Source organism: Cynara cardunculus, unplaced genomic scaffold (assembly GCF_001531365.2).
Source record: "Cynara cardunculus var. scolymus isolate 2C unplaced genomic scaffold, CcrdV1 Un_Scaffold_1189, whole genome shotgun sequence".
Lineage (NCBI taxonomy): Eukaryota > Viridiplantae > Streptophyta > Magnoliopsida > Asterales > Asteraceae > Cynara > Cynara cardunculus.
The window spans coordinates 9,794-33,978 of NW_020200698.1; the positions used below are offsets into that span (position 1 = coordinate 9,794).

A 24,185-nucleotide genomic window follows, 5' to 3' on the forward strand; every position below is an offset into this window, starting at 1 on the left:
AATTATGTTTGTCTATATATATTAATCTCATTGTACTTGTAAACATTGTAGCACCTAAATAAAGAAAACCCTAGTTGCCCCCATGGACTAGCACGATCAATCTGATCGTGTGAACCACGTAAATTATTGTGTTCTTCTCTTGTTTTTGGGTTGTGCGTATTACGTATGTAACGTTTGACCTAACATCTCCGTCCCATTCCCATGCCTACATAAAATGTCATCTTGTACAAAATTTGTTTTTACTAGAAATTTTCCACAAATTTCGTAGACTCAAAGTTGCTGAACCCTGAATTGGCAAGCGCTCTAAAGAGTATTTATTTCATCATTAATCTCAATGCTCCCTATGTTATGGGTCTAATCTCGGTTCTCGAATCACATAAATGGGAACCACAATCACGTCTTCATTTGTTCTCACATAAAAGAAGAAGAATCTTGAAACCAAAAGAAAACATGAATACACATGCAAATATGACCCTAAAAGATGAAAGGTACATGTTACACACACAAACAAGAAACAAAAACAATGTAAAAATAAAACTCAACTGACCTTGAGGGAGAGTGCCTTTTTCACTTCTTCCATCCTTTCATCAGCTTCTTTTTTATGCTTCTTGTCCAGATCACTCATGGTGTCGGCCCATTTAATCTTCTCTTGAATCGAGATAAGTAAATTATCTGATGTACTTAACCTATGGAATTCGCAAAACATGTCAAAGAAGTACTAGTAAAACCAAACTATACCAAACCAAACCAACCCGGTATATCCCACTCTGGAGGTGGGTTTTGGGGAGGGCAAGATGCATACCGACCTGACCTCTACCCCAAGGAGTAGAGCGGCTGTTTCCATCAAGAGCTTAGGCTTGTGAAAAGTGTGAGAATAACATAGAACATACGTATAGGAGGAGGTTGATACACACTAACATGAAAACAGAATGAAATTGATATTGCAACTGAAGGATTAATAGCTTCCAACAATTCGAGAAGTTGGGGTCTCCCGATGCTCATGCCAAAACAGTGTTTACAAATCAGATGCCCTCCCCAAAACCCCTCACACCTATTTAACCAATTACTCCTGCTACTTTTCCTTTCTTACCCCTTGTAAAGAATACTATCAATTCCGAAATTGCCCCTGCCCCTATTCACTGCTATGATTACATCCTTATTAGAACAACTACCCATCCTACTCGTTTACTCCTAGCCCACGTAACTAATAGCATCCCTCCGGGGGTATATCAATACCCACCTCCCAAAGTTCCACCTTGTCCTCAAGGTGGCAAAAAATCAAAAGAAATTGATGCCAATAGTTTACATCAATGACTACTGGTGGTCGTGATAATAGTGGCAGTGCGGGTTCTTAGTGAACGTAAGAGAAACAAAAAGAATTGTTGTTGCCCCAATCCAAGAGCTCTGCCATACGCTTCCAAAGACAGTAAATCTATGCTGTTAATTGCGGTGAAATAGAAGTGCTATAGCGGTTAGCGGTCCTAGATCAAATAATGGTGGAAAATAGCGGTTCCACTAATAGCGCTCTAATCACCGCTATTGGGCCGCAATTTTGACTTGGAATAGAGGTGTTAAAACCGCAATTAGGAGTTGGGCTTTAAGTTGGCCTTTTAAAAGGTTTAGAGAAGTCAATTAAGGGATTACGAGCTAGGGGGCTGATTTTCATTTGCAATATTGGTGTGTAAACTTGCTATTCCTCTCTCATCTCTTCTATTCTAGTCTATGGTTTGCATCTTCTCTTCACAACAACATTGTCTTCCAATATTGATTGTTCATCTCTTCTATTCACCTGTTCTTATGCTCAACTTTAAAATATATATTATGTTATGCATCTATTCATACATTTATATATGATTGTAACGATTACATGAACCGCTATATGTGGACCGTTATACCACCGGTTTACCATCGCGATAACCGCTATATCAAATCACGGTCCTGACCGCTATTTCAAATTTTGACGTTGTAACAGCATAGCTGTAAATCCTTTCGGTTCATCTTGAAACCCATCAAACTTGAATCCTTGATTCCCACCAACATTAGTTCAGAAACATAAGCCACTAGTATGCCCTTCGTTGTAGCCTCTTCTAGACAAACCAAAAACTTTCAATGTCGATTGGGATGATAATCCCTTTCAAAGCCGACACTCTTTATGCTTCCAACCAAAATCAACCTTCAATTGATGTCGGTCTGAATGTCCTCTGGGAATTGCACAGGGAGCCGATGTACCCAAAAACCATTCGTTTGTTGCGGATTCAATGCTCTCATTTTGAAAATCTTTAATTATAGTGGAATGCTCGAAGTCCAAAGTGGTGCGCAATCCAAGTCCCAACCAAAATATACCCGTCCTTTTTGAACTGTTGCAGATGAACTGTTGTTGTCCCTTGGAGACTAGGGACAACTTTGCCCTAGAGTTGGTGCTTTAACTTGGTCAGAATTGTGTTGCAATGTCGACTTTATTCTTCTGTGATTCTTGTAGATAACCCGAGTTTCTCAACTAACATCGTGGCTATAAAATTGTGGAAGCCCCGCTGTCAATTAAAACAACTACCTTTTGGCCTTGTACCTCTCCTTCTAGCTTCATAGTCTTCGTTGTTGACAGTCCCACTATTGAATTCAATGATACTTCCACTTCTCCCGTTTCTATCCCCGCCAATTTTGTCATCTCCCCCATTTCCACGTCTTCATCGACATTGTACTCTTCCGCCTCTTAAACCACCAACACGCTAAGCTCCTTCTTTTTGCATCGGTGACCCAAAGAATATTTCTCATCACCCCTGTAACATAAACCTTGAGCCCTACGTTGTTGAAGGTCTTGATTGGACAAACTTCTGAATTCCCAGACAGATTTTCCTCTCTGTCCACTACTCTTGTTGGAGGGTTAAACAAATCCCTTCTTCCCCACAGATCCTTCTCCATTACACTTGTTCAACCAGCTACCTCTTGGGTTATTTATTCTTGCTAAAATCTTGTTTGTTTTATTCTATCCACTAAGCTAGTTCCATGGCCTTTCCCAATCCCACCAGTACGAGGGTGCGGACTTCAGCCCTGATTTGTGGACTCAAATCATTTAAGAATTGAACTTAACGGAAACTTCATCCGGAATCCTTTCTAACGGGGCTGCCAACATAACAAACCTTTTGTATTCTGCCACTGTGCCGTCTTGCTTAACGACCAAGAATTGCTCACATAAAGATCCCTCTCCCGCTGGTCTAAACTAATGAAGCGATAATGTTTTCAATTCTTCTCATAGCCTAATGGGTCTCCTCTTATTCTCCCACTGGAACCACAGCAAGGCGTCACCCTCAAAAGCAATGATCGAGACTTCCTAGTTTTTCTTCATTGGTTAGTTTATTAAGAGCGAAATACCTTTCAGCCCTCAATATCCAACGGTCTGGGTTTGTCCCTTCGAACACAGGTAACTCTAGTTTCCTCCCCCTTATCGCAAGAAACCGACCAGTATCGTAGTTTTTGTCTACGCGATAGTCCGCCTTTTTGGTTGTCTATTGTCTTCGCTTTCATCCTCTCCCCCACTCTTCTCCGTTCTCCTATACGCTTCTTCTTGCAATATCAACATTGTTTCCATTTGTTTGATCACTTTCTGCATGTCGTCCTTCAGCGAGTTCACCTCCGCTTGGACCGTTCCCAAGCTTCCCTCCACCTCGTCCATCCTCAATGTTGTTGATCAAGTTATTATCGCGTGAATAGTAATCGTTAACAGTGATCGTGAACAGTGATTCATGAACAATGATTCGTGAATAATGAACAGTGATCGTGAACAGTAATTCGTGGATAGTAACACGATTACTAATCCAGAACGGTTGCGGTAGGCTATGATACCAATTTGATAAGAGTCGATAAAAAAGGTTGCCAAGATTAGAGAATTAAAACCCTACAGCTTTAGAGAGGCTGTAGTCTCAACCTATTCAATTGTAGAGAATTGAATTATAATAAATTGATCTATATTCCAAAAAGGTAAACAATGAAGGTATTTAAACTAATAAGTAAAAGACTCCTACAATAACACGGATCCTAAAGAAAAACAAATAAAACAATTAAGATAAACATAAGATAGTTATATGTAAACTTGAGGACTTATGACTTATCCAAGGCTTGCTTTATCTTTATCTTATTAATCTGCCCTCCTCTCTTTCCTTCTCGAATATGTCTTTATACTCTGAAGTCTATCAGATTGTAGGAAGTTCACAGAAAAATTGTTCCTCCGAACCAATATCTCAACTCATTGCTAAGGTGTATGTGCCTTAACAGGAAACCCTGCTAGTGTATTGTGTCGGGAAAAAAAAAACCACAAGCTCTGAAATCATACTAATAAACGACGAGCTGAAGTATAAGTAACCGGTCTATGACCTTGTTCCATGGCCATCATCACAAACATTGGAATCTAATAACAGAACAAAGATAGAGTAAAATTCCAGTACACGTATCACATGATCTCAAATTCAGGCATGAGTCTTTGGTTCATAGCCTCTAAATTCTTCTTAGTTTAAAAGAGTAACTAGATGCTCTGCTCTTGAAGTAAATTTAACGCCATGAACAAGGTTTCAGCACAAATAAAAGGGCAGGGTGAAGTGAGTACCAAATGCAGAAAGAACAGTCAGAAAACAATTCTAGGCTTACCAGTTTGATAATGTGTGTATCATGCTCCCCAATTGTCCAGGCCTTAGATCCCTCCCTGCCGCAAATTGCACCTACAACAATCTGGAGGATTAGACTGTACAATAATGATTAAGATGATGAAAAGAATAAATTACATTTTTGTTCCTGCTTTATTACGATATTCCCGGTTTGGGTCCCTAGAGGTTTTATCACAGATTCGCCATCGTGTTGTACAATTTCGCTCAGATTTGGTCCCCCTCCCAAACAGCTGATAACTTATAAGTTATATCCGTTAAGTAAGGGGCAGTGATGCTTTTTTACCCATTTCCATAATTTTCCTTTAAAAATTTTGAAAAAAAAAATATTATACTATATCATTTTATATATGACCTAATTATATTATTTTTATATTATATTTATTATATATATACATATGTATCATATATACACACTTCAAAATCTGGATTTCATCATCATTGTATTCAACCAGAACTTCATGAAAATGTTCAGTGAGACCAACTCTGGCCGCTCCCTTCTTCACAACTCCGTCTGCAATTCCAGTGACCCAAAAACAGTCCAATGAAAACAGCAGTTGGGAGTTTACGATGGTTACCTTCTGAGCACCCGATGAAAACGAGGAGTTCATGGTAGTCGTACTATCCATCTCGTTCCATAGCTATATAAAAAACCCTATCCCCTCATCTCAATTTGTAAATAGAATGATACAAGAGAAATTGAGTGTTGTTTTAGCATATTTGAGGTCGTTTTGTTAGTGGATATAAATAAGAGGCATATGTGGGTTCGATCACAACTTTTATTCTGTAATATACATTTGTATCTAATTTCCCTGATACTATTCTGATATGGTGAATGAAATATTATCTCCACAAGAGAACAACTCCTTTCTCTGTGATTCTTCTTCTCCTTCCTTTTATGTAATTTTTCTTACTCTTTCATGTATCGTTTGGTCAGAGCAATCAATCTCTAGTTGGTGACTTATTTGATGTTATGGAAACGAGGTTGAAGAAATCTCGGTTCATGATAAACTTAAATTCGTAGAAGAACCCATAGTTAACACTGAGCATAAAATTAAAAAAAACTTCGAAACAAAGAGGTATCATTGGTATTTGTTCATTGGGACAATTCTCATGGATCAGAGACAACATAGGAAGCCGAGTCAGAAATGAGGAATAAGTACCCACATCCTTGAGTAAAATTTCGAGGACGAAATTCTTATAAGAAAGGGAGAATTGTAACACCCTAGTTTCTTTATTTGCTAAATCTCAATGTTTAAGCCTTAAATACAAGATTTTGTAAGTAAAGTAAGTACTCTTAAAAGAGTCCAACAGTTGTAGCATTTATTAACTATCATATTTATAAGGCAAGTAGCTTACAAGTAGCTTACAAAGCTACTTATAAACAAACAACATGAGCCACAAAAATCTTATGAGAAAGCAAGCCTACTCTTTATGACAAAGCAAGCTAGTTATGAGTTGTCAACGCTAGAAGCATGTGTTGGCAAAATTCATGATGACAAGCAAGAGCTAGAAGCGGGACAAATAAAAGCTAGAAGCATGAGGTGTCAAGATTCTTTTATATTAAGCATGAGGTGTCAAGATTCTCTTATCCTCAAAAATGAGGTTATCGTAAGAGTACAATTTTGGGAGCAAGTAGAATATGTAGCTAATGCAATGAATTTACCTATAAATAGTGATTGAAGTGTTACCATTAGTTTCATACCAAAAATAAGAAATCTCTCTCTTTAAACCTAATCAAGCTTGAAGATAGGAATTAAGGGAAAAGCTAGGCATAATCAAGATGAGTACGTTATGAGATTTATTGAGATACATACATGCTATATATATATATATATATATATATATAAATGAATGTTTTATGCATGAAAGAGTATTGCCATATCTTCTTGTAAAAGTTATGTTATGATTATGTGGCAAAGTACACCTTTTATGTCATGATGCACACTGTGGTATATGAAAGTTTTTATACATGTTAAGTATAACCATTTAAATATCCAATGTACGGGATATAGAAAGAAGGTACGTCTTGCAAACAGATCTTATTGGGCAGCCCTTATGTGGACCAGAGGTTAAAGAACCTGTGAGAAGTTGGTTTACTTAACATGTGACCATGAGATCTCAAAGAAATGTTCTTATACATGAAAGTTTATAAGAATCATGTTAACTATTTGGAAAGATTGTTTTATCATGAAACTATAACTACTCACTAAGCTTAAAGCTTACGTATTCATGTATGTATCTCAGGAATCAAGGAGTAGGAACAAGCTGAAGTGTTGCTATTCTAAGATGTTAGAATATTATAAGTTGTAAATTTCCACATTTGTAATAACTCTATTATAATGAAAGAAAAGTTTAAGATATGAAGTTTCTTTCATACACTTGTACTAAGGGCAAAGGACGATACCCCCAGGAACGGGATGTTACAAAAAACATGTTCAAGAACAGTTAATAGTGAAAAACATGTTCAAGAACAGTTAATAGTGAAAAACATGTTCCGCGAACAGTTAAGTTAAAAACAGGAGTAGATATTTGATGAAGATTACAACCACTCAACAAAATGAAATGCTCAAAGCTCAATGAACTAAAGGAATTCAAAGCCCGGTTATTTCTCGACAACCGGGTAACCGGAAGCCTCTAGCAAATGCCCCATTTTTTTCTTCTCACTCATGAGGTAACCAAACACCTCTAATAGTTGCTCCATTCGTGAACTTAAACCGACCTCGTGGAACTGGGGACCGACAAGCCTCAAGACTCAATAAAATCGAACTACACAAGTTTGATGGTGGTAGCTATTTTGTTGTGAACGAATTTTTCTAATCGATTTCACACCAAACAATGCTAAAATCTAGCTTGTTTTAATTCATATGGAAGACAAATAGCATCAATCTTTTCTTAAGAAAACGGGTGTAGCAGATGAACCTTCATTGGAAGATTACGTTGAGGCAATCAAGGGGAGGTTTGGAGAAAGAGTTTATAAAGACCCTATGGCAGACCTCAAAGGACTCATTCTATATGGATCCTTACAAGACTACCTTAAAAAATTTGATGTGCTGCCACATAAGGTGACATTATCCGAGGAGTATGCATTAAGTTGTTTTTTAAGTGGTTTGGAAGACAAAACTATAATTCCTCTGTGCATGTTTGGCCCAAAATCACTGCAGGAATCTTACCATAATGCCACCAAAACTTCAAAGCCAGCTATAATAAACCCATGAATTTTATTCTTGCATCAACCCAAAAACCTCCAATTTAGACCTAATCTCCACTACTTACTACACCACCTGCGTCAACTCGAATCCAGCCTACTTTAGACCCAAAACATTCCAGCCTAAAACCAGAAGGTCGTCAGATGCTGAGATAAATGAAAAGAGAGCTAAAAACTTATGTTTATGGTAAGATGAGAAGTTTTTTCCCAGACCATCAATGCAAGTTCGATTGTGATGCAGGACTTCCATAGAAGGTCTCTATGGAGTTTTTCAATTGTGTTGAAGAATATGGGACAAAGGACCTACCATTTCTTTAAATGCTTATGAGGGGACTCTCTAGATCAATACATCAGACAACAAGGGTAATAGGCAAATATAAGAACCCAATTCATAACCTCATTGACTCAAGGCAATATAAACAACTTTGTGGATATGCAGTGATCAAAAGACTCGGTTGTCCGCTTAAGTTGATTAACCCGGTATGCATTATGGTGGCGAATGGTCAAGAAATGGTATGCAACAACCTGTCTGAGCAATTTCAGCGGAAAATGCAAGTATAGCCTATTGGGGGTTGTGAGACGGCTTCAAGTGTTCAATGGCTGGCAACTCAAGGGCATATCACTTGGAACTTCAAGGAGTTAAGCATGTCGTCTAAACACGGAGATGATTACTACCATTTGCATGGGATCACCTCTCTGTTAAGGTAATTTCTGAAGGTAAAATATAAAATAGGATACAACATGGATCCCCTACATATACGGCTCAAATTAAACCTATGTTTGATGAGCTCCCTCTGCAGACCACACATGGCACTTAGGAGTTGTTGCAATTACTAAATGAGTTCAAGGATTCGGTTAAAGGACACAAACCTATCAATGTTATGACATACAAGAATTCACCAACGCAGAAAGATGTCATAGAGAAAATGGTGTGAGAATTGTTGAATGATGGGACCATCCGACATAGCACCAACCCTTACTCATCTGTGTGGTGCTAGTGAAAGAGAAAGATAATACATGCGCATGTATATTGATTATAGAGAATTAAACAGCAGAGAAAATGCAAACCACAATAGAAAAACTATAGGGACCAAAATGGAGAACATGAAAAAAGAACAAGGGCAAAAATGTATTTTATTTTAATGATAAAGAAAAATAACTCGTTGAGAAATAACCAAAAGTGAACTATACAAGATAGATATAATGTCACCTGAAAACATCTTCGAAATTGGTCCAGCTTGCCCCTAACAATACCCTATCCAAATGTGAAACAAGTAAAATACAAAGTTAGCAACTCCCTTTTTATAAAATCATGTATGAGAGAGAGAGAGGCTTGAAATATTACATGCAGAATAAATAAGTCCTAGAGGAAGATAAACCTTCAAACACGTAATAAGCTTGATTAAAACTACTGACAGGTTATTCACTCAAGAAGACAATATGACTCGATGTGATTATAGTCATGGAAAGTACATACCACATACATGCATTCATTGATCAGAAAATCTTCAAGCTCACGGACATTTACAACATCCAATTCCTGCATTAGCACATCATACGGGAGTACCTGAAAAAGACCCATGAACTAGAAAATAAAAGCCAAGAACATACGAAAGCAACCTGGCACTAAAAAGAAAAAGATAATAATTTATTTAGCCTCCAAAGATTTGAAAAGGAAAAACATGTCATGACAAGCTAGTTTAGGTAGGCTGAAATCATACCCATAGAATTTTAAGAAGTACAAGAGCTAATCAAGACTCAAAAGCATCAATAGGGTCTTTCCAAGCTTCCTACTTATATGCCACTCAATCCTACATATCTCCCTTGACCAATTCCCCACATGTTGATCTTGATCTTCCTTGACCTCTCTATTCTACGCCTTACCCTAGACACCAATCTACCATCACCCTTCTTATCAACACATTCAACAATCTATGTTGGATATGACCAAACCATCTAAGTAATGCTTCAGTTTTATGATCAAAGTTTACTTAAACCATCTGTACAACACCCCGTCTCCGTACATCACAATTTGTTGTGTTGCACGTACAAATGAAGTAAAATTGTCCCCTCCTCCATCTTCTCCTAAAGTATCTACCAATCCCAACACATGTTGTTTGATCATGTTAAACTGGATTGTGCAAATGGTTACTTTGTTATAGTTCCATTGGAAGATCTTTTGTTGTTTAAGATCCATCAGAACTCTGTTTAGCCAAAGAACTTCACATATACCCTAATACATTGATTTGAACTCTGCCTCATCATTGCTTGCAACTACACTTCACTTCTTACTTCTCCAAGGAAACAAGTTGCCCCAAAGAAAGATGTAACACCCAGAAGTTGACCTATTAGTTATCGAACCTCCCCCAATCTGCATTTGTATACATTTAAATCCCTCTCTTCTCATTTTCCTTGAGGAGAAGAGTATGTTTTAGATACTAAAAGGATTTTATATACATCTATAACGTGTTCTCTTGGGAAGAACATAAATAGGCTTACCATACTTATGCCAGAAGGAGTATAAGGACGTGTATGTGTTAAATGAATCAACGTTCCAATTAGCCGTTGGTACCAACCGAAGTTCCATCTTTTGTTTCCCCAAGCATGGACTTAGTCGCTATTGGAGTGTTCAACAGTTTGCGACAACTTATTCCAACTTGTTTCAAGAGATCAAGAATATATTTTCGATGTGAAACCATAATACCTCTTTTTGAAATTGCCACTTTTATCCCAAGAAAGTACCTTAGTTGGTCTACGTCTTAAATTTCAAATTCTTTGACCTAACTCTTCTTCAACTTCTATCTCATCTCTTCTATCATCATCTCTAGTTGCGATGATATCATCCAAGTAGAAGATCAAAAAGGAGATTCGGTCTTTGGGTGATCTCAGAGTATGGTCAGATTGTCATCAGTTATATCCTTTTAACAAAGTTTGGGAGCCTTTCAAACCTCACTCCCAAGGATTGTTTAAGCCTGGAGCTTGGTTCTTCAACAATTGACGACCATCTTTAGGTTTATTAGCAACTCTTCGTCATCCTTGAAAACTCTTGAACTTCTTGCTATCCTCATTGCCTCGCATGTCCATTCATGCTTATCATTCAAGATCACAACATTATGATCAAGATACTTAATCGCAACTGTGTATGACAACTTTGGAATTTATGCAATTCAATAAAACATTAAAAACCTTTTGAGGCATCAAAACCTCAAATGGATGAGTTTCCATGTGTACCCATATACTTCCTCTTACATCATGCCTAGTGTTCAAAAAGGCACGCCAAGACACACGTCATGGAATAAGACACGTCATGGAATAAGACACGTCATCGTTGTTACCATGAGATATGTAGTGTTTGTGTAAGGCATGCCTCAAGCCATGGAACCTTAAGACGCGCCATGGCATGCCACAATGCACGTTTTTCAAGGCATGACTTTTTTTCAATATTTTTCCTTATTAATTAATTCTCTCTTTTTTTAACTTTTGTGTTCTTATACTTTTATCTTTAGATTTTACACAAATTTGCCGCCTTATGTCACGCCTTGAAAAATGTCGTGTCCTCACCATGGCGTGCTTGAGCTCGCCGCCACACCTCACGCCATTTTGAACCTTTATTATGCCCCAATATACGGTACTTCTTGACCATATTTACTTCTTATTTAAGCTTTTGTAGCATTAGGTTTAGCATCTTATTGTTGTACAACGCATTAGGGATCAAATCATGTCATTTCGGCATGTTTTATACATAGAACGGTCAAGCCAATTTATGCCTAAATTCATGCATGGTCGTGACAATCCAGGGAAATGTTTATGTTGCATCCATGGATCTTAAGCGAACATCCTAAAATTCTGCAACTCAACTATTCTCTCGAGTTTTTTCCTCATTTGCTAGTTCCAAGCCTACCCAATTAAAAGACTTACTAACTATATTTTAACAATGCCTAATACCTCGATACCCGATGTATACAAGTGTCTCACATTTTGTTCTAATTTTGATGCATTGACTTGAATTGTTTGTGTTTAGGATATTTACAATGATATCCCTCAAAAACAACTCTAATACCGAAAAATGCAACACCCCTACAACAATAGGTGTCACAATACCAAAAACTTTTGCAGCATATTGGTATTAAGTAGAAGAAGCAATTTTCGTTTCAAATATTTCAAAATACAACAAAGTCATACCATGGACGTTTCAAAATATATAACATTATAGCGAAACCTTCTTAAAATATCATAATATAATTCCATCGACATTCGTGTGCCGATGTTTAACCTAGCGTGTGGCCTTAAGCTCCATAATATCTCAATGCTCAATATGAGTTCATTTCCTCAACTTGAGATATATGAATACATTTTCAATCAAAAAGATTGTTGGGTGATTATACGACTTGCAATTTTCACTAAAACCAAATCAATGCCATTCACATAAAAAAGTTCAACATGCATTTATCATTCAAACATATAAATGCGACCATCTGTAACGTGTGCTTGCTATCCAGTAATTTTCGATATCCCTAGTTTGATAACACAGACCGACATCATGACCCTGCTATTTTAACCCCACTCGGTGCATTTACGGGTCCGTCAATCCTCTTTTCTACTGTCCTTTAACGATTCCAAACTCAAATGAATTGGTTTGCGGTCGTAAACCACTGATCATCATTGTTTCATATCCGAAAGAATGAACTACACATAACCTTATCCATATGAATGCATGTGGGATTATGGTATGGCTATAAGATCATTTTCATATCGGTTTAAAATACGTATAATCACCTTATCGAGATTCTCCAAACAATCAAAGGTGTTAAAAGCTCAAGGCACACTTAGGCGGAAAGGGTCCCTGGGGCGTATCCCGTAGGCACAAGGTGTAGGCGTGAGTCGCGAGCCTCAGAAATGCAAGGCGTATCTTAACAAAAAAAAAGTATATATATACATGTACACATAGCTATACACAACTCCAATAGCATTCTATAGAACAGTTCAATTTCAATTTCCAAAAAGTAATAATATTGAACATATCTTAATAATGTCTTGAATAGTATAAGCCTATAATGCAACACGTACAAGCCTCCAATGTAGAAACCATAAGAGAGAAGAGAGAAGGGTTTAAAGCCCTGGGTTCTAGGGTATGAGAATTGAAGACTTATTTAATGTTAGGACTTATCTAATAACTCTTTCTTGTAGAAGTCTAGGAGGTTATATGACTTGATTAATATTAGGGTTTGACTTATTTAATAACTCTCTTTATTGTAGAAGTCTAAGAGATAAGAAAGTTATTCTATATTAGAGTTTGTTTGACTGGTTTTATGGAAATCTTTATAAGTCGCGCCTAGGCCCTAGGCCCAGCGCCTCAGTGCGCCTCATCAATACACCTCCCTTGACATGTAAAAAGCCCACAAGCTTGCGCCTTATGCACCTCAACGCCTAGGCGCGCTTTTCACAATTATGCGAACAATCACCAAAACACACGTGCAAAGCTACCAAAGACTTCTCCACTCAAGAAGATCACAACCCTAAGCCCTGTTTTCAGTTTCCGTACTATACTCGTATAGGTTTCTCTTGATCTTCCTTTCCTTTTTTCTTCATCTCAAGTTCTTCCCTTTCTCTCTCTTCTCATGATTGTGTGTTATGTTTTAAGTTGGCAGGAACAAATAATAGAAATAGAATTTTCTTATATATATACACATATACATGTGAAGCATGTTTTTCACTGACATTACCACCTCAAATATAATATTTAAAAACATAACATGTCACCGAATCCCTTTTAATTAACAATTTGATATTTACATAATATCGTGTTTTCTATTTGTATCTTATGATACATTATCCTTGACCAAATCTCAATTCATTGTTGCAATCTTCCATTTTTATATGCATTATGACATAAAAATCATAATCTAACTTGTACCTCGGAACGATTTATCTTACTTCTCCAAATGTCTTTTGTCATTGGAGAGTACATTTTTTATACATCACCGTCCTTAAATGTGGTGATCATTCAAGATTTTAACAACTGTAACCGTTCCATATTTTTGTTGAACCTAATGCATTTCCTGTGATCTAGCCAAAAAACTGATTACATCATTGTAATCACCTAATCCTCTCAGTTCAATCGGAGCTTCTTTTTATTTTCATCACCTACTTGAATAATACATGTTTCCATTGTTTTCAAAATCGTTCAAGGCATACGCCTCAAGTCAAGGCAATGGGGTTCCGAACATGAGAATTGATTTGAATAAAACGTACTTCTCAGGCAGGGGGCGTATTTAGTCGGTGAGCGGTGGTGAGGCGAAGGCCTATTCTTATTGTTTATATGGTTAGTTCTTTTCTAGAGAAAGGACTGGCAACCTAAAATTTGTACTTTTTTTATTCATAGACCCAAAGGGCCAGCTGTTTCTACAGTAAAAAGCGTCCTTTTTCAGTGGAAAAGATTGTCCTATACTTGTGTATATATAATATATATCGGTGTCCTTGACACTGTTCTTGTTGTGCTTGAATATCTAGTAGTATATATATTGTATTTTACTATTTGTATATATTTAGTATATATATAAATATTGTATTATATATATATGTCTAAAATCTTGTGCTATATATATAGTAGTATATTATATATATTGTATTGTACTATTTGTACGTATTTAGTATATATATTGTATAAATACTGTATTATATTTTTTTTTTTTCCGCCTCAAGGCTTACGCCTTGCCTTGCCTTGCCTCGCCTCGCCTAGCCAAGGGAAAACGCCTAGAGGCCTGATTCATTTTTTTAAACCCTTGCATGTTTCTATTGCATGTATTAATACATTCTAATCTTACATGGACAAAACGGTAATATATTAATCTCACATCGATTAAATTGTCATACTTCCTATAATTACAATTACTCAATAATTATTGCATCGTAATTATATTAACTTCATAAATACATCATTTATGTATTACATTAATCATAAGATCAGCATATTATGATTCGATTCATACTTGCTTTGGTATTGAAACAAAAAACCCCTAATTTGGACCATGACAGCAATAATGTAATTACATTGTTTCAAACTTGTGAATTCACTGCTGTCACTGGTACAAGACTAATTACAAGGAATAAATACCTTGTTTGTCTCAGCTAGTGTGAGCACAGTAAGTTGTTTTAACTTGAGGACCTGATCAGGCGCAAATGGTGGAAGAATACTGGCACTACCTACATATCATACACATAAGAAAACTTTATTCCATCAGATAATGTATCAAAGTGAGAAATCCAGTGGTACAGAAGTAAACATAAGGCATCAACGAGACCATGATAGTCTGACAATGTAACCTCCATATGAAAAATGCACCTAAACATGCATTCCACATATGTAGTTTTGCATGTAAGATATGTTCAAATGCTTGAAGTTTTCTGACCAGTTCGTGGCTCCTCATGAGAAGCTGAAATCTTTTGGATGCAATTGCCGGCATATAATTTCCAAAATGTGAAAGGTGCCAAAAGAAGTAGTATATGACAGACTTCCCTAAGGCGAGACTTGTAGGATATAACATGAATTTCAGAGAAGAAAGGGGGAAAAAGATATAATCAAATCCCCAAAAGGCAAAAAAGGGAGGTGCTTAGTACAATAATTTACAAATGCCTCATGATAACAACACAACAAAGTGATGTAGAATAACAACTAGGAAGATAAACTAAAAGCAAGACGATATACAAGAACGAAAAATGTAACTGCACAAAGAATGTGTAATACAAGAGATGTGAAGAAGATTACCCTTAAATTGAAATGTAAGGTGGATGCAAATGATCGATATCAAACTATTTTACACGCCAAGCCAAATAATAAAATATATAACAAAACTCAAAAACAATTAGCAGGTGAGAAACCTACTCTTATATTCACTCCATGTTCCATGAGCAAACATCCGAAGCAAATCAAGGTAAATGGAATGCTCTGTGCCTTGAAGCTGCATAATATAAGAACATGAGATATGAAAGAATATCAACATACTTGCATCAGTCATCCTAAAGAACTTGGTGATAGCATTGACACAGCTAATCCACTTATATTCTTTCCAAGCTATTGCACAGTGGGTCTATGGTCTAAGAAAGACAGTAAATTTCAGGGTTATGGTAACGATATGACATTTGATAAACTATAAACAAACTACAATATAGGAAAATACGTAACACAGGCACAAAGCCAGAAAAGGAATCATGAAAAAATTGAAGCATATCATATATAACAAAATTGCAAATGATTATGCTCTAAAGACAGCAATCTGGTCTATGATGTTATGGGATATTGTTTACTGAATCATCCACATATACCAGAAAGAGAGATTTGAAAGGCTAACAATGTTGTCATAACTGCTTATTCACCGCCCACATAATGATATATTGCCTCTTGGAGTGACAGTGCTACAGATAAGAGACGACCATACAGGTAACACAATCAACCACTAATAGTTTGTGCTCATGATAAAATAATGCAAAGTTCCCGAAACCAGATTGTTTCTCCAACTACAAATGTCTGTGGGTGAGGGAGTCATTGTAAACATTATCAAAATGAGATCTCGTATTCTCATAAGCACAGTCGTTCATATCAACCTACAACAAAACACGCTACTAAAAGATAGATCTGCTAAATACCATCAATGCCAAACAAGCATTCATCTCTTACTAATTTATCCATCTTTTCCAGATGTAGAACATCTGGAGAGATGCATTTGACCATTAGTTGCATTACGTCCTATACTTATGCTGCAAGAAAAATATAGTTTTAGTACAGTAGCAGTGTGTGCTATTGGAAATACTGAAATACTATAGCAGAAAGCTACTCGGGTAGAATATCTTAATACTGAACAAAAAGAATCATTGTCAAAGACACATTAACAAAAAGTAAGAAGTCCCAAGTTTCAAGTTCCACCTAAATTTACATGCTCAAAAGTATCAAAAATTGCCTACTCAAAGATCAAAAGCGACAACCGACAGTAAACGTTGTCTATCATCACTTGTGTAGTAGGAAACAATCACCGACTTCCGGTCGGTCTAGCTCATTTTGCACCCTCTATGTCAATTTCTTCTGTGTGTGTACGTGTGACAAGAGAGAATTGTTTTCAAGAAAGCAGTCTTCTTTCTAGTCTGTCAGTCTGCTTCATCAATTTGCTTCTTCAAACATTATAGATGCATAAGTTACCTATGATTCTATCAACTGCCAGTTCACAGTTTGAGGGGTGTGCTAGAGACTCTAGCAAAAACCCACCCAGTATCATCAAAACATAAATGCTACTCCGTAACCCTAAAATTAGATCATTTTCATGCAACTTCAGTACAGTTATGCAAAACAAAAACTAATTATATTCAAACATGATCAATCAAGTAGAGAACTAAATTAATATCAAATTATTAGCAGAAGTAAGCATATCCGTAATCATTAAAATGGTGCTACTAATCGCACCTCAATAACGTTAGGTACGGAAAGAATCTCGGAGAACGCAAAGAGTGAAGGATGTGAAGTGGCTGCAATGATGACGGTGGCGAGAGATGAACCCTGAAAGGTAGATGCTTGATTAACGAAGTGCTCGATGAGTTCTTCTTGCTTTTGTTCGATGTCCATGATGCTGAACTTCCGAGACTAAAAAATTGCAGTAACTAACAACGAAATCAACCCAACTTAGATATAGAATAATCAGAAATATAACAACTAGGGTTCGAAATCTGAATCAACGATTTTAGGGGTCTGGAGAAAGTGTGGAGGACTCTCTCACTGGAGTCATCTCCCTGTTCTATTTACACTTCTACAGCATCTACCGTTGCCTTTCCTCCATAAACACATGTCGACGTGCAAATGAGCCTTCTCGGCAGTTTTGGTTCTTAAGAATCGATAAATTGCATCAAATATTTTAATATTGTTGGAAACATTCCAAAAAAAACCAATAAATTCCCTAAACACATCTTTGATGAATTAATTATTGAATTTTTAAAATTTGATAACCTACACCTTTTTAACTCAAAATAGAAACCTATAATATAATCGACTAAAAAGATTTTAAAAGAAAAAAAAAAACTAAATCAATTTTATCGTTTCTAAACTCTTAAGTCATTCAAATACCTCATGACCCTATTGCCGTCGGTTCTCTATCACCGTCCATCACCATTAGGGCTGTAAACGAAATGAATGAACACGAACAGAGGCTTGTTCATTTTCGTTCGTTTAACTTAACCGAACAAACGAATGAACACGAACGGTAAACGAACGAAAATCTTTGTGTTTGTGTTTGTGTTTGTGTTCGTTCGTTTAGAAATCAGGTGTGTTTGTGTTCTTGTTCGTTTATGTTTGTTCGTTAACATGTTAAACGAATGAACATAAACGAATGGGCTAAACAAACATAAATAAATATTATTTGAATTCAAAGTAAATAAATAAAAGATTATATATTAAATTTAATACATAAACGAACGAATATAAACGAACGATAAATGAACGAACGTTTACGAACATAAATGAATGAACAAGACTCTTGTTCATGTTCGTTCGTTTAACTAAACGAACAAAAAAAAATTGTTCATGTTCGTTCATTTATTAAATAAACTAACTTCCTGCCGAACGATTCATGAATGGTTCGCTCAACGTTCGGTTCGTTTACAACCCTAATCACCATCATTAGCATATGTCATCGATCTCCCTCTTTTTTATCCTTTTTATTGTTTTCCGATTCTCCCAATTTTTCTAATCAGTCTATACCTACTTCGTAGAATTGTTGTAAAAACGGGATAATCAAAAGAAAAAAAAAGATCAAAAAGATAAGGAACCATGATGGGGCTAACAGCGGCAATGGGCTGTGTAAAAAACGGACAATGATAGGGTGATGAGGGGTGGCAAAGGGAAATGATGTCGTTGGGTACGAAGGGTTTGAATGACATAAGATTCAGGAATGGTAAAACTATTTAGGTTTTAATTAACTTAAAAAATACTAGTTGGGATCTTGGGGTTGCGTAGTGATGAAACTGATTGATACAAATTACATTAGAAAGTTAAGATGCAACCATTTTATTTCATTTACTAAAAAAATATGTATATTGATAAATGATTTATTTTCAAGATATTAATAATGTCTTAATATTGATTTTGTTTGTTAGAATTAGTTGTATAGTGAACATGATTTTAGAGTGGATGACATTGTCTTTGTAGAGCATCTTGTGAAATATAAGGTGCACGTGAAACATGATAAAAATGATATTACATGTGACGTAATTAATGACGATACTACAAAAGTTAGGTTTACAGAAAGAAAGAAATTATACGAACAAAACAAACTATTTTTACTTGTGGCAATGTTTTGATACCGAATTAAATACCTATAGATGATGTAGTCCTAGTTTACTTCGTTTAACATAAAATAAAAATATGCATTTATACGTAATTGTAAGTTATTATATGCCTAGGACACGTGTCATACAGGGATATTATTGAGTAGTATGCAAACCTATAAGGTCACGTGCAAAGAATATGTTTGCTTCCTTTTGAAAGTAACATGGAAATCATGTTTGACAGTTAAATGATTATTCTTGAAGAATAATTATAAAATATTTGTTAAAACGTTATTATGATAATTATAGGGTATTATCTGTAAATAAGCATAATTATTATGTTTTAAATAATTATATAATTATGTACAGATAAATATCAAACTTTATTTGAGTTATGGGCTGACTATGATAGTAGTCCATATAAATAGGTTGTTAGCCCAATTCAATTTTTGATTGATTCATTCCTTTAGAGAGCATATAAACCTATCTTGATATATGATATATTGAATAACAACCCATGATCACCTAAGAGTTACATTGAACATAATTGGATGATGCATACCTAAATAACCTATTTCGATAGACAGCGTATTAACCATTTATGGAAATTTGTGAAATATGGATCTTGGCTCAAACTAAAATATTTTTGAAATGCTAATTATTTAACTTGAGATTTTAAAGTTACTAAAATTGAACTTAATTTTGTAGATGTCTACGAACTTTTCAAACTTATCCCAATTGGTCAATCCTTGATAAGGAAAAACTGAACGAGACGAATTTCATCGAATTGTTTTGTTTCCTAAGGGTCATTCTAAGGCATGATAAGAAGTTATATGTTCTAGAGAATCCTCCTCCAAACACCCCTGTTACATCTGCTTCAGCTGAAATCTGGGCTGCTTATGATAAGTATGTCAATGACTCATTGGAAGTTGGATGCATGATGTTAGCCTCTATGGTTCTTGAGTTATTGCGGGATCATGAATACATGACTACATGGGATATGATATCCTCAATGATGTCAATGTTTCAGTTACAAACTAGGCAGGAGAGGTTTGATACAGTCAGAGTAATGCTTGCATGTAAAATGATTGAGGGCTCGTCTGTTAGTACCCACATTCTGAAAATGAAAGGTTATATTGACTGATTAGCTTGTATTGGCTTCCCGATGAAAAAGGAATTGATAATTGATTTGGTTCACAATTCTCTACCTAAATCATACGGTCAATTCGCTTGAACTACAATATGAAATATTTGGGTAAAAATCTTACAAAGCTTTATGACTTGCTTAAAACTGCTGAGAGAAATATAAAATTCAAATTGGATTTAACCAAACTAAAATAGGTTCTGATGATCAAATCTAAAGGTGGGATAGTTAAGAAAAGTAGGGTGGTAGCCTAAGAAAAAGGAAAGGTTGGAAGTTCCAACAAATATAAGAGCAAAGGAAGGATTCCTAAGGATGCAGTTTGGTACAATCGTTTTCATGATGGACACCGGAAGAAAACTTGTCCAACCCGATTAGCAGAGATCAAGAAGCTGAAGGCTAACAAAGTCGAAACTTAATATATGTTTATCATTGATTTTTTCACTTTTGACTCTTATTATTGAATATATGATGTTGGGTATGGTACTCATATTTATACTATTTTTAAGGAAATAAGAAGTGAAGAGAAGATGAGCCAAACAGAGCTAAGTTAGCTGTTGTTGCTTAAGAGAGATATGATGGAACTTTCAAATGGTCTTATATTAGCACTTAGCAAGTGTTTTATGTACCTAGTATTACTAGGAAATATTGTTTCATTTTCTCAATTAAAGCAAACTGGATTTATGTTTACTTTCAATAACAAGTCAATTTCAATTTACCTTAACAATGTTCTATATTTTATGGCCAAAACCACTCAATAGTATTTATGAAATTAATAGTTGTGATTGCAATAAAAAAAATTAAGTGAGGCTTAAAACAAACCTATTTATGACAAACAAACAAGACACACATTACCAAACTTCAAGCGGACGGAGTCTTGGAATCATGTGATGATTCATATGATACATGTAAGTCTTGTTTAAAGATGACAAAAATATTTTAAAAGAACAAACGCGAAAGAACTAAAAGAGTTATTCATACTGATGTATGTGGTTATTTTATTTCAGCCACAAGAAATGATCATCGCTACTTCATAATCTTTACTGATGACTTCAGTAGATATAGGTATGTTTACCTAATCAGAATTAAGTCTAAAAGCTTTGAGATATTCAAAGAGTTTTAGAATGAAGTAGAAAATTAACTTGAAAAAAGCATTTCGGTTGGATCAAAATTGTAAGCCAAGACTTTAATTGATCATCTTAGAGATCTTGGGATAATATCCCAACTAATTCACCTAAGAACACCACAATGGTGTGTCTGAAAAGGAGGAATAGAACCTTATGGGACATGGTTTGCTCTATGATGAGTCATATCACTATACATAGAAGCCTCCAGGGATATGCCCTAAAAATAACTGCCTGAATACTAAATAAATGCACCAACCAAAAGACCAATAAAACACCATATAAATTATAGACTAGGAAGATCCAAAAAGTATCTTATATGGGGTTGTGGTGCTTATGTAAGCAAAAAACTTCAAAAAAGCTTGACTCAAGGTCTGAGAAGTGCATCTTTGTGGACATCCAAAAGATACAGTTGGATATTATTTCTACAAGCCCAACGAGAACAAAGTATTTTTTGCGTAACAAAGTGAGTTCTTGGAAAATGATTTTCTGCAAGAACCACAACAGGGAATAGAGTAGATTTTGAAGAAATTCAAGAATCACTAGATGAGATGATGGTTGACACTGACGAACAACATGATGTTGAACCTCAACAAGTTGTTGGTTATCAATTTTGTAATATAGTTTCTTGTACCATTGGGACCAAATATGTATTAATTGTATTTGTGGATATATGAAATACATGGTTATATGCAAATGTGGATCTTGGAGTGTTACATATGTATCCCACTGAAGTTTTCAAAACTGAAACTACACCTGTTTTTGAATCACAAAAATAGAAAATGTAAAAGTATGACGAACTTTCTGCATTTACTGATAAAATGTCTTCGGACGTTTTTGGAAACTTAATGAATGAGTCAGAATCGGAATCTGAAATTGATGTGAAATATGATTTTGATGATAATGAATAAATCACTGAACAGGAATGGGTTATACATTCAAATCTTGAATTTGATTCTGATACGAAAAAATTTGTTTTAAAGAAACAAATCTTTGAACTTGAAGCTGAGCTTAAATTTGAAAAAAACCTGATTGAATGTGCTCAAAATGAATTTTTGATCAAATCAAATGAGCTTAATGAAACCAAAGGGCCTTTGGCCTAGAGGTAATGTAGTCTTTATCCTCCTAGGAGGTCAGGGATTCAAACCTCACCAAAAGTGAGGAGGGTGTCTAAGTTTATTTGTTGCATTTTCCGTATATAAATATTATATATTTACAAAAATGAGCTTAATGAAAAAAAATTGAGTTGACCATGCACTTGGCTTGTGAGGACAAACTACATGAGTCGAACTTGCAAAAGATTTCAGATCTTGGAAAAGAATTGAGTTCAAGTTTTAATAACCGAACCAAGCCAATGAGTAAAATCATGAAGCATGAAGAGTGGATAAAAATTTAATGATTTCTCAAATTGAATTGAAAGTTGAATCCACTGTTATTGAAAAGATCAGTCTTTTTGATAGTATTTTTTAAATAGGAGGAGAGTCTTCTGGAGTTAAATATGTAAATCATTCTAACCTTCTCCTAAATATGTCAAATCAATTGAAATTGCCAAAAATGAATGTTTATCTATCGAGCCTCCTGCTAATTCAAAATCCTTTTCTGTGGCAGATTTGAAAAAGCATGGCAAGATATGGAAGAAGAAATCTGAAATTTTTTAAAGTCAATTCTTTTGTAAAGAGCTTTAATGCAAACTGTAATAGTTGTGATTGTAATTCTACAAAGACAAAATGTAATCTAAAAGCTGATATGAAGAAATCCAAAACGTTTTCTTTCAGATGTTTTGTCTTTTGCTCCAATACATGTGCATTGCAACTATTGTTGTTCAAATTATTTTTTTCATAAATGCCAAATGCAAAAAGCTTATCAGTAGAGGACTCTAAATCTCAATAAGATAATTCACATAAATCTAAAGCTGTAAAATTTTCAAATGGTTCTACAGCTAAAAAGAAAAGTGCTCACAAGAAAAAAAAATCAAAGGCAAAATTTCAAAAAGAAGAACCTGATTTTACGGATGTTAAATTTGTTTGCAAATGGGTTCCCAAACAAAGATATGAATGGCGTGCAAAATCTGTATTTACTAACACGATTCCTAACCCAACAGGACCCATTATGAAATGGGTACATAAATCTTAGTGATTATTTTTACAAGACTGTCATGTGTGGTACATAGACTCTGATGCTTAAGACACATGACAGGACACATGCATTACCTGGCTGATTCTAAGAAAAAGCCTGGTGGAACACTCACTTTCGGTAGCAAGGAAAAGGGATATGTAAGAGGATATGACACACTGTCAAGTGGCATCATCACAATCAAGAAAGTTTCCTATGTTGATGGATTGGAGCATAACTTGTTTAGTATAAACCATTTATGTGGCAATGGTTTCAATGTCAAATTCTTTGTTAAAGGTTGAGCCATCGTTGACTCGGACGGTATTGAAGTTATTCGAGCTGAACGCTACGGTAATTTGTATGTCATGACCTTCTCAACTCTGACTGGTTCTCGGCCTATCAAACCTTCAATGATATCAACAAGCTCGTAAGCAGACATCTCGTCATTGGTCTACCAGACCTGAGATTTGATAAGGATTAATTATGCTCAGCGTACGAAATGAGAAAGATGACCAGAAGTTCCCATAAGGCCAAAACTAAATTTTCTTGCAAATCTGCGCTCGAAATGATTCACATGAATCTGTGTGGACCAATGCGGACTCAATCGTTAGGAGGCAACAAGTATATTTTGGTAATGATCGACG

The 24,185-nt window shown here is 35.5% G+C and overlaps 1 protein-coding gene across 4 annotated transcripts in view; it reads right to left on the minus strand.

The window, feature by feature from the left end:
* The window catches only part of LOC112502293 (COP9 signalosome complex subunit 7-like), a 23,775-nt gene extending 6,057 nt beyond the window's left edge, over positions 1-17,718 (minus strand). For 2 of the 4 annotated variants that reach the window (XM_025106165.1, XM_025106167.1), the window contains exons 1-7: positions 17,312-17,718; positions 15,743-15,818; positions 14,975-15,063; positions 9,338-9,427; positions 9,071-9,115; positions 4,639-4,709; positions 548-686 (exon numbers count right to left, since the gene is read on the minus strand). In XM_025106165.1, coding sequence (XP_024961933.1) covers positions 548-686; positions 4,639-4,709; positions 9,071-9,115; positions 9,338-9,427; positions 14,975-15,063; positions 15,743-15,818; positions 17,312-17,470 — 669 coding nt within the window. In that variant the 5' untranslated portion in view covers positions 17,471-17,718. Of the gene's footprint in view, positions 1-547; positions 687-4,638; positions 4,710-9,070; positions 9,116-9,337; positions 9,446-14,974; positions 15,064-15,742; positions 15,819-17,311 lie in introns of all 4 variants that reach the window. The other 2 variants (XM_025106164.1, XM_025106166.1) reach the window with 1 other exon arrangement.
* Positions 17,719-24,185: the final 6,467 nt, after the last annotated feature.